The 14,537-nt window shown below is 38.9% G+C and overlaps 1 protein-coding gene across 1 annotated transcript; it reads right to left on the bottom strand.

The window, feature by feature from the left end:
* Positions 1–3,149: 3,149 nt before the first annotated feature.
* LOC119745846 (NF-kappa-B inhibitor epsilon-like) lies at positions 3,150–10,250 on the bottom strand. The gene is made up of 4 exons (XM_038222477.1): positions 9,425–10,250; positions 7,701–7,803; positions 6,521–6,776; positions 3,150–4,556 (listed from the first exon to the last, which is right to left on the bottom strand). The coding sequence occupies exons 1-4, from the start codon at positions 9,916–9,918 to the stop codon at positions 4,144–4,146; spliced, it is 1,266 nt and encodes a 421-aa protein (XP_038078405.1). The 5' UTR covers positions 9,919–10,250; the 3' UTR covers positions 3,150–4,143.
* Between the last annotated feature and the right edge of the window lie 4,287 nt (positions 10,251–14,537).

Genomic DNA, 14,537 nt, shown 5'->3' with positions numbered 1-14,537 from the left:
CATTGCCTGCCTTTATTGCGATGTCACATAAAAAAAAAAAAAAATGGTTTCGTTTTTTTTTGGGGGGGGGGGGGGCATGTCCCCCTTTGGCCCCCCCCCCCCCTGGATCCGCCCTTGGGATATGTCCATCCATCATTTAGCGTTTTCATTATTAATTACCCCCAACAGTCTTCAGCGCCAATTGATTTGTCACAAGTGCACCCCCAGGCTCCTCCCCTAAAAGAAAACGATCGACCATGAAGAAAACGTCTATCCCACTTCCATTATCCCTTCACACTACATCATTGGCATGAGGCCTGTGTGGTATCTGTTCCTTGCTCTATGGGTACACCAAGTGAAGAGACAAAAATCGGGGAGATGGAGGGCTAGCTAGGTTGATCCTTAGTTTGAAGTAATATCTCCCATGGACTGAGACTTTTAGCTCATGAATTTTGTACCACTCCTATATATGATTTTTGTTTTGTATCAAATAAGGGCGGGAAATGAGAACTTCTGTATCATCATGGCCTCACGACTCTCAGCACGTGAACAAATCGCAGGTAGAGCCCATCTGTAGGTGCGTTGGGGGAAGGGGCGCCTGTATCGGAACTCTTCATCCCTTCCAAACTACTTTCAACTTGAAATTAAGCAAGAAATTAATGAAATGCAATGTGTTCACACATGGGGATACTGATAGCCCTTTAAATAATTGTCAAGGAATAGGAATATATAATAATCTTATCCCGAGAAGTAACAATATCAGTAGGCCTATGACGTCTAGTTTTGTGGGACCATTGTCCTGTGTGCAAATCACATGCACTATTGGAATTAAAACGGGAACACTTTGATGGTTCCCTTTTGTGTTTCACCGAAATGCTGATGAAATTTACCTGTTCTTGGGGATTGTATTCTCAAATCGTAATTATTTATACGAGATTTCTTCAATCCGCAGATTTCGCAATGCTGTTTAATTCAAAGAGCGTGAACTTGAAAAAAGATTATGACTAAGAGTGAATAGGCACAGGCCTATTAAATGTCATCGGTACAAAGATCAGATCGCTGTATGTAAACTACACAAAACATTAACTTCCGAAATCATGAATACTCTAGTACTATGAATAAAATACGGAAAGGCAGCCTTTCTTGGAAACGCGGAAATCAACCCTGTTTTATTGTTTGGCCATCATAACAGTTTCGGCTCGAGGAAAAAATCCGTTTTTTTGAGCCCGTGTTTTGTTGGTTATTCATATGATGCAAGCCCCGTTCTGGCGGTAAAGTCCCTCCAGTTCAGCGAAACAGAACAAACCATAAAAACGTGCCACATCACCATACTTCGCTGAATGTTCTTGGAAACTAATGTCCAGTATAAAAATTTTCAATATGCCCGAAAATCCGCATTCATCTTTTCAAAAAGAGAAAACCGTGACATTTGTCACGTACTGAGACCGACCTCGAAACAAGAGGACGCGTACACAATAACTCTTCCGTGAATCACTTCAAGCCTACAGATGTCCGGAAACGCTGTATGATTTGGGGTCAACATTATAAAAGCACGATGTTGGAACTATATTGAAGGGGGAAGTTTTCTTAGTTTTTAAGTAGTATCGCAAGGAACCGAGTGAGACCCCGCATTTCCGTAATGTCTTACGTCTTTATGAAACTGGGTTATAAAGTAAAACCAAAAAGTCTCACCAATGCTGTTAGGCGCATCGTTTATTATGCAATGTACTTCAACTGTACACAATACATTTTAAATTGTCTAACTGAATCATACACCGCAGATGACCCTTAATAATCTTGGTCGAAATAAATAAATAAACTTCACAATAAGTATAATTCTTCCCGTTGAGAAACAGGCACGGTTATCTGGTTTATCTGGAGAGGGCTACTCGGCTGTAAAACGAAAAAGAAAATGGAACCTCGCCACCAACATCTTTTAAAACTCTGAACAATTCCCAAATGTCTCCCTTTGTTATCGCTGGTGAGGTTATTATAGCCTCTCTCCTTCAAACAATTCTCTAGAACCCTGCTCCATCCACACACTCCATCAGTACATTATTGTTGTGCTCGTTTAGGGGAAAAAAAACAATCAGGTAGTCTTTGAAACTGAATGTACATTGGCACATCAGATCGGCATTATACAAAGCGACTTATTAAAAAAAAAGGACTTTGACAACTAAGCTAAACACCCTAATCATGAACATCAAATGAGGGTTTTCCAAAATGTCAGTAAATTCAAACATGTACGAAACATTTATTTTAGTTAAAGGTAAAACAAAACATGTATGGTGGTAAAACAGTCAGATGACTGTTCTCAATGGTAATATTTAATAATTCCTGTATATAATTGTCTGTTTTATGAGATTAACACAAAGTAAATACAAGTTTATAATAGATTCGTATCGAAAAATTAGTAAATTCAGTGAGGAAAATCTTTTCTTTTTTTCAGGATTTTTTTTGACTTCACAGTTTTGGTGGAAAAGTCTTTGAAGTCTCCAAGTGGCTAAAACTACTCAAAGATAAATGCGACTTTCGCTTTCTGTTTCTTTTAATTACCTTAATTTTAAGAAATAATTGTCCTTAAAAATGTTTAATTATCTAAATTTTTTAAGTTGCTGATAAGACTGGGATGTCGGGAATATCTGATGAACTAACTGTACACGGAGGCCTAAAACAACTACATGTACTTCAAAACACCACTACAGCACTCCCTCTTGTTTAAAGGGAAGACACAACATTTGCAAACATCAAAAAAACGAAATGATCAAATTATCACGAAATACGTTACTGAACTGTTAGGGATTGACAGTCTAAAGCATCCTGTAAAATTGTGGCTCCTGGTGTGCTGGCATTTTCAAGAAAAACTGTATTTTTGTCGGCCGACCAGCGTTGGAAAAAACTGGCTTTTTTCAAAAACTGCTCCTAATTTTTCATTCTGCATTTTCTTTGCAATTGATTACACACCTTTGAAGCAGTACAAGCCTGCTAGAGTGATTCTTTGACTTTACAATTCCTCAAAGTCTTTACATTTCTCCGTTTCATCTTAAGTGGGGTCAGGGAACCAGACTACAAGAACATGATTGGTTTTCTTGGTTTCTTGGTTTTTCCAGCATATACATTTACAAGCCCAGAACGTGAAACAAGTCAGTTTAACAATATTTGCTATAACATATTAATCCTCCAAATCCATTTATTTCTGAAAATTGCAGCAAAAGCAAAATACTGTACATTCCCTTTAAGTATACTAGATTGTAAGAAACCCTAAAAAATCCAAAATTATGATTTGAGGATGCAGGATTCATTCACATACTCTCTGGATATCCTAAGACCTCAAATTATAATGTACACTGTACAGTATGAGCTACAATCCCGATTAATGCTCTTAACTACTAACAATCACTATCCCAATTCATAATGCTTTTCTTCAAAGTAAGCAATGTATATAGGCAAAATAAAACGAACATATCAATAAGTCTAGTTTCTACGAATACAATTCATTGTTTCTATTGTATGTACATTAGATTTACACAGAAAGTTGTATATACAAAAAAAACATGTGTTATCACATTGCAGAGTTCATGTACATGGTGAGAAACGGATTACAAAGTGGCCACAAATCAAACATAAAACATTCTCAAAAACATAGGATCATTGACTGCAACTAGCAATATCTGTATGTCTTATATCAAACAAGTAAAATGATGGTTCAAGTTGAATGTTAAAACCACTATTCCTTTTTACCAATCCACATTCATTCAAAAGATTTTAGAAAGCACCTTTGCGTTCACTCCTTTCAAACAACAATTGTCACTTGTGGCGCTTCTTAACGTAAACAAAAAAACTGCGCTAAATTCAGAAGAAAAACTGCATATTTCACAGCCAAGATGTGCTCGTGCTTGCAAACAGGAATATTTCTATTGTACCCTCACTATTTATTAAAAGCACAATTCTGCCTCCAAAGTAAACGTGCCCTGATTGTAAAATTTACTGAATAAATGCACTATTTACAAAAAATTACTTATGTAATTTCATTCATGTATGTGTACATTGGAAGTATAATTAATCTCATTGACCCTAACATACGCAAACAAACCCTCTACAACGAAATAAATAAATGCAAAACATCTTGCTGATTTTACTTCGAGAAGTCCATCGTTTGAAACTTTACTGTCCCTGTATCCTGATATCAGAATACATCATATCATCCTCCTCAGGGTATTTGTTGACGTACATTATGATTTGACTGTCCTCTGAGAGATCGCACGGCCGGTACCCTTCAAAGTTGGTAATGTCCGTGTCTGCCTTGCTCTGAACCAACAGCATGACAATGGCTTTCAACTGACGACCCACGGCTAAGTGTAAGGGTGTGCAGAGGTCATAGGTCATGGCATCCACGTTGGCACCCAACACGTTGACGAGATGATGGGTAAGGTCGAGATTGCCCATCTCCACGGCGTAGTGGAGCGCTGTCCGACCGCTTTTGCCGTCCGGGGCGTTAATGTTGGCACCCAGTTGCACTAGGTAGTTTAGATGTTCCAAATCGCAGAGAAACCCTAGGATGTGGATGCATGTAAACCCTGCAATGAGAACACAAACAAAGCAAGTTGTTATCAAAGGGAAATGCCCTTTAAATTTTATTTATCTTCTTTCAACCATTGAAATCACACGATGGGCGGTTGTTTTTGTGTCCTTGTTCCTGTCACAATCGTTGGGTATTTCCAAGGTACCAAACTGGGGTTTTCCAAGGGGAATTTTAGCTTGAGTACCAGCCAAGGGTATTCTATCACAGAAACACAGTTAATGTGTTTCAATTCGCTGCAATTAATCAATACTCTCTATGACAGGTATCATATCATAGCGCTCATAAATAAACAGTGGAGCAAAGAGGCCTCCACTCCAGGAAAAAAACCAATGGTTTTCTAAAAAGGAAACATCAAAATAACTCAGGATGTGGTACATTTTCTATAAGTCAATATGCGGGATCAGGTGATTGGGAAAAAAAGGTATTCACATAATTTTGAGAAATATTCATTCCTCAAAGTTTTTTTTCAAATCTAAGTTGGTAATCTCACACGCAGAAGGGAAGTCATTTGCATTTGCCACTACATGTAAGTTACCCAATAAGGGAAAAGTTTGGTAAATTATAAATTGTTATAAAATGCCTATTTTTTTTAGATCATTCACACTTCCCTATACCTCGATTTTATCTAGGAATTAAAAAATCACAAGTGTACACAAGTATGCTTCAGTGGTTTTTCTAAATAAAAATCCGCCTCCATTGGCCGGGTACTCTTAAAGGGGAATCCCCGCATGCAAATATCGCCCCGCGCTTATTGAAGAATTGACCTTTGAACCAACTTGGCACAATGCCAGATGTTTGTTAAGTACACACACCACTGCCTGTTATCGCCACATTGGGCGGTTGCTTTCATGTCACAATAGGTGGGTATTTCCAAGGTACCAAACTGGGTTTTTCCAAGGGGATTTTTTTTTGGTTTTGCAACTTACTACCTATTGTTTGACCAAATATTTCCCAGGGTACCGGTGCCAAATTAAATTGGCAACAACAACATGTACATGTTTTCTTTGCCAAAACAAAACACTTCCAAAGCTAACATGCAAAATCTGAAGTAATTCTTACATGGTGATTACATGTAAAATTAGAATGGCAAGATTTTGTTTGAATAGGACAAGAGGGGGAAAAAGAGAAGACAAGAAAGGTTGAAGTCTTGAAGATTGGTAAATTTTACTAAAATTTCCCAAAAACTAAAAAGACCTATGTATTATACACACGTAGCAACAGAGCTTACATGTACATGAAACCATCTTGAATACATTATGGGAACACATTTTTCACAAAGCCCTTCAACCAAAGAGTTGGCGGGTCCAATTCTACAATAATCTACAAAAGTTTTGATATAATCAAACAAATAACGCCAGCAGATCTAGGCCCACACTTTGAACTCGTCCAGCCATGTATCCGGTTAGGGGATTTCCAGACCTGATGCAACTAATGTCTTTCCTGCATGTTCCCGATTGTTTAAACACTGTAAATTCCCAGGGACATCCCAACAGATTGTAATAGAGGTCTCACATCTCTTGCTGCACAATGAAAATTTCCCAGGGTATTCCCAGTTAGCAGGCAACAACTGGGCCAAGTTTTGACTGAGTTTTGTACATGTACGTACGTTCACATCGTGTACAGACTAATTTCTGACAACTGAAAATCACCTTCGCTGCAATAACGCATTTCCTATGCGCATTGGATCGAGGTCAACATAGGAAGTCAGAACATCCAGCACCACTATAACTGACCTATTGTTTCCTTAATTCAAGCTTTGTTACGTTTTTGTGGAATTTCCCTATTCATTGCAATAACAGCTGAGCCAATGCATGTTGATACATGTGATATACTCATTATTTAACAACTATAGTCTTTCAAAGCTATATCCTTAATACTTCCTCTAGCCTCTAAATCAGTGTTGTTTATTTTGAAATAATTGTTTTTTGGGCAAGATTTTACACAATGATCAGAACTTACCTTCAAAGTTTTTGAGTTCCAGGTTCTGAGGCAGTTGCTGAACCCTCGCTGCGCGATGCTGCACCATCCCTCTCTGCAACTCCAGTGGCGATATTCCCTCAGTGAGAGCTCTGATGCAGCCGTCCTCTGACAGCTTGCATGCAATGTGGAGTGGTGTGTCGCCATTACGGTCCACAAAATCAACCTGAGCGCCAGCTAGGATGAGTGCTCGGCAGATGTGTGGCTGTCTTGTCAGTACACTCAGATGAAGGGGAGTCTGTGATGAAGACAACAAATCGGAAATTACAAAATGTGATTAAAGGGTATCTTTTGCAAACATCAAAAAACAAAACTACCAAACTATTATGAGATACGTTACTGGACTGGTAGTGAAAAACAGTCTAAAGCATCCTGTAAAATCACGGCACCTGGTGTATTGTCACTTTCAAGAAAAGTGGTATTTTTGTATCAATTTCCAACGGTGGTCGGCCGACCAGTGTTGGAAAAAAAACTGGTTTTTTTTTTTAAACTGCCCCAGTTAGTCCGCATTTTGTTTGAATTGATTATACACCTTTTAACAGGTAGAAGCCAGCTAGACTGGTTCCCTGACCTTACAATTCTCCGACATCTATAAATTGCTCCGTTTCACCTCAAGTGGGGTCAGGGAACCAGACTACGTGAACAAATTGTTTTTCTTAGTTTTTCCAGCATCTACGAACACAAAACTTCAAACAAGTCAGTGTAAGAACATTTGCTATAAAACACTAACCCCTAAAATCCATCCATTTCTGAAAATTACAGCAAAAGCAAAAGTTGTATATATTCCCTGTAAGATGATTCCAAAATCTGGCTTGGAATTTGACCAGTGGATTTCAGGGCAAAGCCAGTTTGGTCTATGAGTCTTAGCCCTTCAAAATCTATCAGGATTGTAGCAGGTAGAGCTCAGATGAACTTTCACGGTACCCCTTGATACCCCTAGAAAGAATAAAGTAGTGCAACTGGTTTCTTGCCAAGTGGAGGTTGTTAGAGGATAAATGCTGGTTCTTAGCAAAACAAAGACTGCCAATGATGTGTTTGTTTTCTCTGTAAAAAAATTAAAAACAGATTGCTGGGAGGAAAAATGCATTGGCGGTTGGGCAACTAAGGGTTATGTACGTATATGTACCCTCTTGAAAGTCTAAAATTCCAAAAAAATATGTACCTGTCCCAGGTCGTTTCTGATGTTGAGTAATTCTGGATCGTTGGTTAAATTGATGAATTTCTCCGCAGAATTATCCAAATGAATGATTGCAAGATGAAGGGGCCTGTTGGGAAATTCAAAACCCTCAGTTAATTTTTAATTGGGAAATAAGTATTACAACAGTTGGGCGCGATCGATGGCTCTGTGATATCACGTGATCGTGCTAAAATGCACTTGCGCGATCGGTTGATCCTGTGCTGTAGAAAATCTCAGACTTTTCTTCCCTTTTTCAAAACAATCTTCCAGAGCCGTGAATAAGAAAGAAAAGCTGATCAACTTATGACAGCACGATCGACCGATGCGGCACAATCAACTGATACTGGCACAGTGCAATCAGCCGATCGCGTAGATCCAACGATCGCACCAGACATATTTTTCAAATATTTGCTTAAAGCAACTAAACATGTGACCGGCTCCACAAAAAAGGGTTTTAAGTCGCACTGAGCATTATTGTGTAATGGCCCGCTCAACATTGAGAAAGTGAAAATTTCGTCAAAATGTGATTTTCATTTTTTGTCATGAATGTCATCTTTAATACCTACAGTTTCAGGTTTCCTTCACAGAAATGTTGATTTAGATGAACAAAGTAGAAAACAACCATTTTGTGGGCATCGTTCTGTTGTTCTACAACAAAGCCAGCTATTTCTAAGCCTGTTTTCTCAGTTGTGTAATTTGAACCCCAAGGAAGTAATTAATATGCAATACATCATATCTCCAGAACAGGAGGGGCTATGGAGCTCTATTACGGTATATACCAAATGAACGCTTACATTGTGGGCTTTCCAACCATGTATATAACTCAATTTCACTTTTTTTTTGGCGACATAATACCGTTTTTTTGTGGAGCCGGTCACAAATGGTTTATCACCTAAGTAGTCATAAGACCAAGACTTTTTAGTAAGAGATATGGACTTCCCAGTGGGATTTCCCGATTGTTCCCTTTCCAAGGAGATGTCGTATCACTTTCGATCAATTGTTGATTTATTGTTTCATTTTCAGACACATCCAGGGTCATCATTAGTCATTACAACACTAAATCTTTCTCTTAACTTCCACTCTCAATAGCATGCACACAAATATTGCCATTTTCATTTCACTGTTTTACATTGGCCTACAGTGCAATATAAGATGAATAAAAGAAGACTATGTTTATAGATCTGTTTTAAAATTTGAAACTCAGCATGAAATATAATCAAACTGTAAATTAACATGATAATCATTAATGAATGTATGGAAACGACACCCACACAAGCATGACAAGTGTCAAACAGTTGGGAGTGGCTGCTCAATATGAAACCAAAATATTACTTCCCGCCCACTTTAACAAGAACTGTGAGTGTGACATGGGATTCCCCTTGGTTTTTCCCCAAGCACGCAATCTCTTCACTGCATAAAAAGGCCATTATAATAACAGTGGAAACTATGCAACAATACAAAGTCAACAAAACTTGAAGATGACTAGAGTCTTAAGGTCTTTTTCAATCAATAATGGCTGATTCATAATTGATAACTATGACACAAAACAACAATTTTCAATGTCATAATAAATTAATAATTAATTATAATGTAATTTTTTTTTTAAAGTTGACCAATTAAAAAAAACTCATTTCATTCTCAAACACAATTCCTTGTGATTCTTCCTAAACTAGTATTTGAAAAAAAGGAAATGAAACGATTTTACTTACGTGTCTCCTTCTTGGTCTTGGTCATAGGCGTCATCTGTAAGATTAAGAAACTGACATCTGTTCTCGCCGAAGACTGCACTTTCCTCCTGTTGCACCAACCAAACCGCTCCACCACTGATACTTTCCTCAGTCGTCGGGCCATCCACAAAGGCTTCGTCGTTTTCTACCGTCGTATCGAGCTTACAATCTGTCCGAGATTCCTTCTCTGATGACGACGATATGTGGAGATTGTCAAATTGTTGTGAGATTGGAGATTCGTCTTCATTTATGGACGTGAGGAGGCTTTCAACTCGCCCAGAATCGGTACTGAAACAGGCAGAGTCCACTGATCGGTACGAGTCAATCCCGGAGTCGTGCGAGTCAAATCTATCACCTGATCCCAGACCGGGAAGGTTTCGGAATTTCGGGTCGAACTGAAGATTCTTTTTGTTGCTGGAGATTACTGCAGGACTTGCCATCGCAGAATCCGTTTCAATATCGCCAGGTAGAGACATTTTGGGCGATTTGTGAGTTGTTACTGCGCAATAAGCCTATGAAGAAAAAAACCAATATGGCCGCGACTACTTAAAATCGTTGGTTTGCTACTCGTACTAGACCTACAAAACAAGCAGTTGTCTGAAATATCAGGGAATCCAAAGCAACACTTTTATTCTATACAAACGACCAAATGTGGCTGCTCAAATAAAACACGTCTGTCTCGTCACAAACCATGTGAAAATGTGTCAATCCACGCCACGGATGCGACACAGTACCGGTAAAACTGGGGATTCCCCGTTACTAAATCGCGTGCTGATTGGGTATAAAGGTCACGTGTGTGAAGGTACCCAATCAACGGATCGTATTCTGGGGAATCCCATCGATGATCAGTTTCTGTAGAAAACTGTGCCGTATACCCTGACCGTACCGTGCACACGTATGCAGAAATTCTATTATGCAAACACAATGCGCGGCGCGGACGGACGTCACTAGCACTCACATAATTGATTTGGGTTCGGCCCAAATTGCGTTTTGTTGTGACATTTTGTCCACAAAAAGGAGGGAAAAAACAAAATAGATAAAAAAAAATCATAAGACAAAGGACATGCAGGGGGGATGAAGAATTGATTTATCTTGAATGTTCGTTGTTACTCACTGCTTTGTGTTATAGTGACTTTCAGTGAGATAAACTTGTAATTCGATCATATTCATAGTGTTATTTTAGTATTCTTAGTATCAGTGAAAAAAAAGATACTACCGGTACCTTTAATTTTTTTGGTCAATTGTAACACATGTAATTGGGCCTTTGGCAACGGGACTTATCTACGGGTAATATATTCAACTTGAAAGCTTGATTTTATGTCGCTTTTCGGCTTTTGTAATTTGTATTCCCTGCAAGAAGGGGGGCGGGGGGGGGGGGCTCTTTTTAAAGAAGAGTTTGAATTTTGCTCTCTCTTTTAAATTCTGCTGATAATTTGATCTTTTTTTTTAAAATCTTTTTTGACCGTGTGAAAGTTTTGACCGTCGCCGCGGCTTAATTGTTGGCCGGCGAGGTGGACCCGAAGTGAGTCATGAGTCAGTCGGTAAGTCAGTCAATCAATCAGACAAGTAGTCACTCCTTCGAATCCAGCAAAATCAATGGGAATCATGCATAAAATATATCGTTCACATTTGTCGATTTGCACATTTTAGAGCTCGGACACAGCTGGAAATAATGTGGCACTGAGATCCAGATGACGGTCAACTGCCAGTCACCACTGGTTCATCGGGACCGGACGCTGACTTTTAACAAGATATCCGGATCTGCGATCATAATTTTTGATTCGAGTTCCGCGGCGGTTTTGAGCTTTGACAAAATTGTGCAAATAGACAAAAGTTAACGATACCTACCTATTTCATAAGGCCTTTTTGCACACATTTTGTTTTGCTATAATGTACCCAGCTCCGAGCCACATTCCAGATAAACCGTTTCATTCTTTCCATCCTGCATTGTCATCACTTTTTTTTCTGTATTCTAACTTTGTATACTTTTATCCTGACTGAGGAAAAACATTTTGATGGGAACTGATCCAGGAAAAACTGGACAACGTTGGACCTGACCACGAGTAAATTTTTGGGGAGGCAAGTGTGTGACTTTCTCAAGTTGCGACTCGTCGACTCAGCTGGGTTAGTACCGGTACCATTATAGCCTGATTAGTCAGGTGGGTATTGGGTGGAATCGTGACCGACTGGTCCAAAGCACCAAACTTGGCAGATAGATTTTTTATAACCCTAGAGAAGATATTTAGAAGGGGTGACACCTTACATTATTTTGGGAAGGGTGCCTTATTTGCATAAATCGTAACCATGCAAATTCCATCTTTTGGGTGTATTTTTATTTCTACTGAAATTATTTTTTAAAATTCAATTTTGGGGATTATATTTACATATCCTTACTTAAATAACATTTTGTAAAGTCACATATGCTTTACAGTAAAGCATATGTGACTGGATATGAGGACATAATTATGAAAGATCCAAAATGACCACCATTATACCCTACGGTTTCGCGCACATACCGGTACCCGTTTTCCCCAGACAGTCTTGCCAAACCTCAGTATTGACGACCCTCAAATCTAAAAAGATGCTTATTGGCACAGTATGTGCCCTTCATAAAACAACATGGAAATCATCATGAACAATGATAACGTCATGATACTTAGCCGAAAAAAGGAAAGAAAAAAGACGTGTCCGTAGGTCCTAATTTGAGCTAAGAATTAGGAAAAGTCTTGTCTAACGTGGGAGACTAAAACAAGTTCAAAGAAATCCCCAAACTATAATTATGTCCCTGTCACAAGTTTCCTTATACAGGTAAATTCGGGGGTTTCTTTAAAGTTGTTGAAGCCCCCCACGTTAGACAACCCTTCGCCTAATTTTAGCTCAATTTACGGACACCTCATAATCCATCTTGTTTGTATCATGATGTTATCATTGTTCACATGATTTTTCATACAGGGCCTATAGTTTTATTAGAGTAACCGTGCCATGCAGTAAGTAACTTTGTGAATTTGAAGCTCAGCAATACGGAGTTTTGGTAAGACTGTAGTGTTCTTGTAGATATCTTGGGAAAGATAAATGCGCGCAACTTCAGGTTGTCCAGTCATGCCAATAACATTAGAAAATGTTATTTAAGTAAGGATATGCAAGTCGCACCCCAAAGTTGCAGCTTTTCGAGAAAACAATATACATTATAATGGGAATAGATATTTAATGCTATTTTACGATTTATGCGAATTAGGCACCCTTCCCAAAATAATTGCAGGTGTTACCCCTTCCGATAAGGGTATATGAGACTCTATCTGCCAAAATTGGTCGGTCACAATCATGTCCAAATTTGGATCTAAGCCACTTGACTAAATAAGGCCAAAAAAAAAAAGTCTCCGGTTTCTGGTATGCGCGCGCGTCGCCGTAGCCATGCGCGTCGGCAAAATGAAAAAGTTTTTTTTTTTCAATGAAAAATGATGTCTCAAAACCGCCAAACTCACTGGTTTGACTGGAATCCTGCTGCTGCACAATTTTAACGTGTATTTAGATGGGGTTATGATCGAGAATAAGCTTTATGTGGCCTCTCTGGACTCCCATATATTTGCACTAAGTTTAGTCGGGCACCATTTGCAGTCATCAGTCGACATTTGAAGCAAAAAAGTCAGGTAAAAAAAAAAAAAAAAGCCGCGTCGCCGCACCACTTTTTGGACAAGCTCCATACCAGAAACCGGAGACTTTTTTTTTTGGCCTAATAACACCTTATTGCAAAATACAAAATAAGCCCTTTTTATGTTTTGACTAGCGAACGCAGGCTGCAGGGATCATCAGACCTTGAAATCGAAATACTGTTTCTTGATTGGCCTTATCTTTGTCAAAGTAGAAACCCTATTGACTAGTAAATCGTGACGTAGGTCTATAGGCATAAACCCGATTCATAAACCCGTGACTGACGTGGGACATTTCAAAGTTCAAAGAGATCCAGTAGAAACCAGTGAAGTGAGCTGTGATTATTTTTGTACTATGATGACATTTTATTGTATAGCCTTTGAAACGTTGCTTACGCACAGGCTGGTACTGACGGCAGAGCGTAACAAAGGTTACCATGTCGGCCAGTTGTGCGTGGCATGATTTCATGATGGGGTGATTTGACAAATGGGTCGATTGCGACAGAATCAAGTAGTTTGGGCACTTTGGGATTTTTCGTCATCCAAAAATAACATTCCATTCAATATATCGGTCATAATCGGTGTATTAATCCGCAAACTTAAATGTTCAAAAATGCAATGTAATACGATCCGTTCTCTCAGCGGGGGACGCTTAGGCTATTATAGTTTTGGCAAAGTTTTGTTTTTCTTACTTGCAATAGTTACCAAAGCTTACAAAAAATCGTTGCCGACATCAAAAGATGTACTTTACAACCGAGGCTCCTACGATCGTGAGGAAACATTTTGAATTATTTTCCCGCTGAAAAAAAACACCAGGGAATTTTAGGGGCTAGTCCCCCCCCCCTCCCTTGTAAACTCAAGACTGAGATCTCCGTTGATACCTGGTTTCTCGGTAATGACAACCGTAATCTTGAAAAATGTGGCAGTAATAATCTTCCGAATTGTCACCGGAGCTCACCCACCGCTGAAGTAATACTTTGAGTGTCGATGTGGATAACCCAATAAGAAAAAAGGGACCTTAGTTTCCGCGTTGCAAGACAGAAAATAAGCTTATGGCTCATAGCTACGACCCCGCCCCTCTTCCGAGCATACGGACCGGAAAATGTTAGTGTGTTTTGTATAATAGTGATGAGGACTGCTATGATTATTTACGAAGAAACACCGAAGGCGCTTCTTTAAATAATCAGGCTTACTGCATGTGTGTCTCTGTTTTATGAAAATGATCAATGCTAAATAAAACTGCATGTGACTTTGTTTCGAGAGTCTCTAAAACAGTCACATACAGGATGTACGCCCATGCAGTGTTGAGTTTGCGATCTGCCAAAGTGATTAGTACTTGAACTTTAGAACGTTAGGTAATATTTTTTACTGGTACACGAAACTGTTAAACATTTTGACAAGATGAACAAATTTCGCATCCATATCAGATTTATTTCCTGGTAAACAAC

The sequence above is a fragment of the Patiria miniata genome, unplaced genomic scaffold (genome assembly GCF_015706575.1).
Source record: "Patiria miniata isolate m_02_andy unplaced genomic scaffold, ASM1570657v1 HiC_scaffold_7, whole genome shotgun sequence".
Taxonomy (NCBI): domain Eukaryota; kingdom Metazoa; phylum Echinodermata; class Asteroidea; order Valvatida; family Asterinidae; genus Patiria; species Patiria miniata.
The sequence above is the reverse complement of the archived record's forward strand: the minus strand, read 5'-3'. Positions and strand labels throughout refer to the sequence as shown.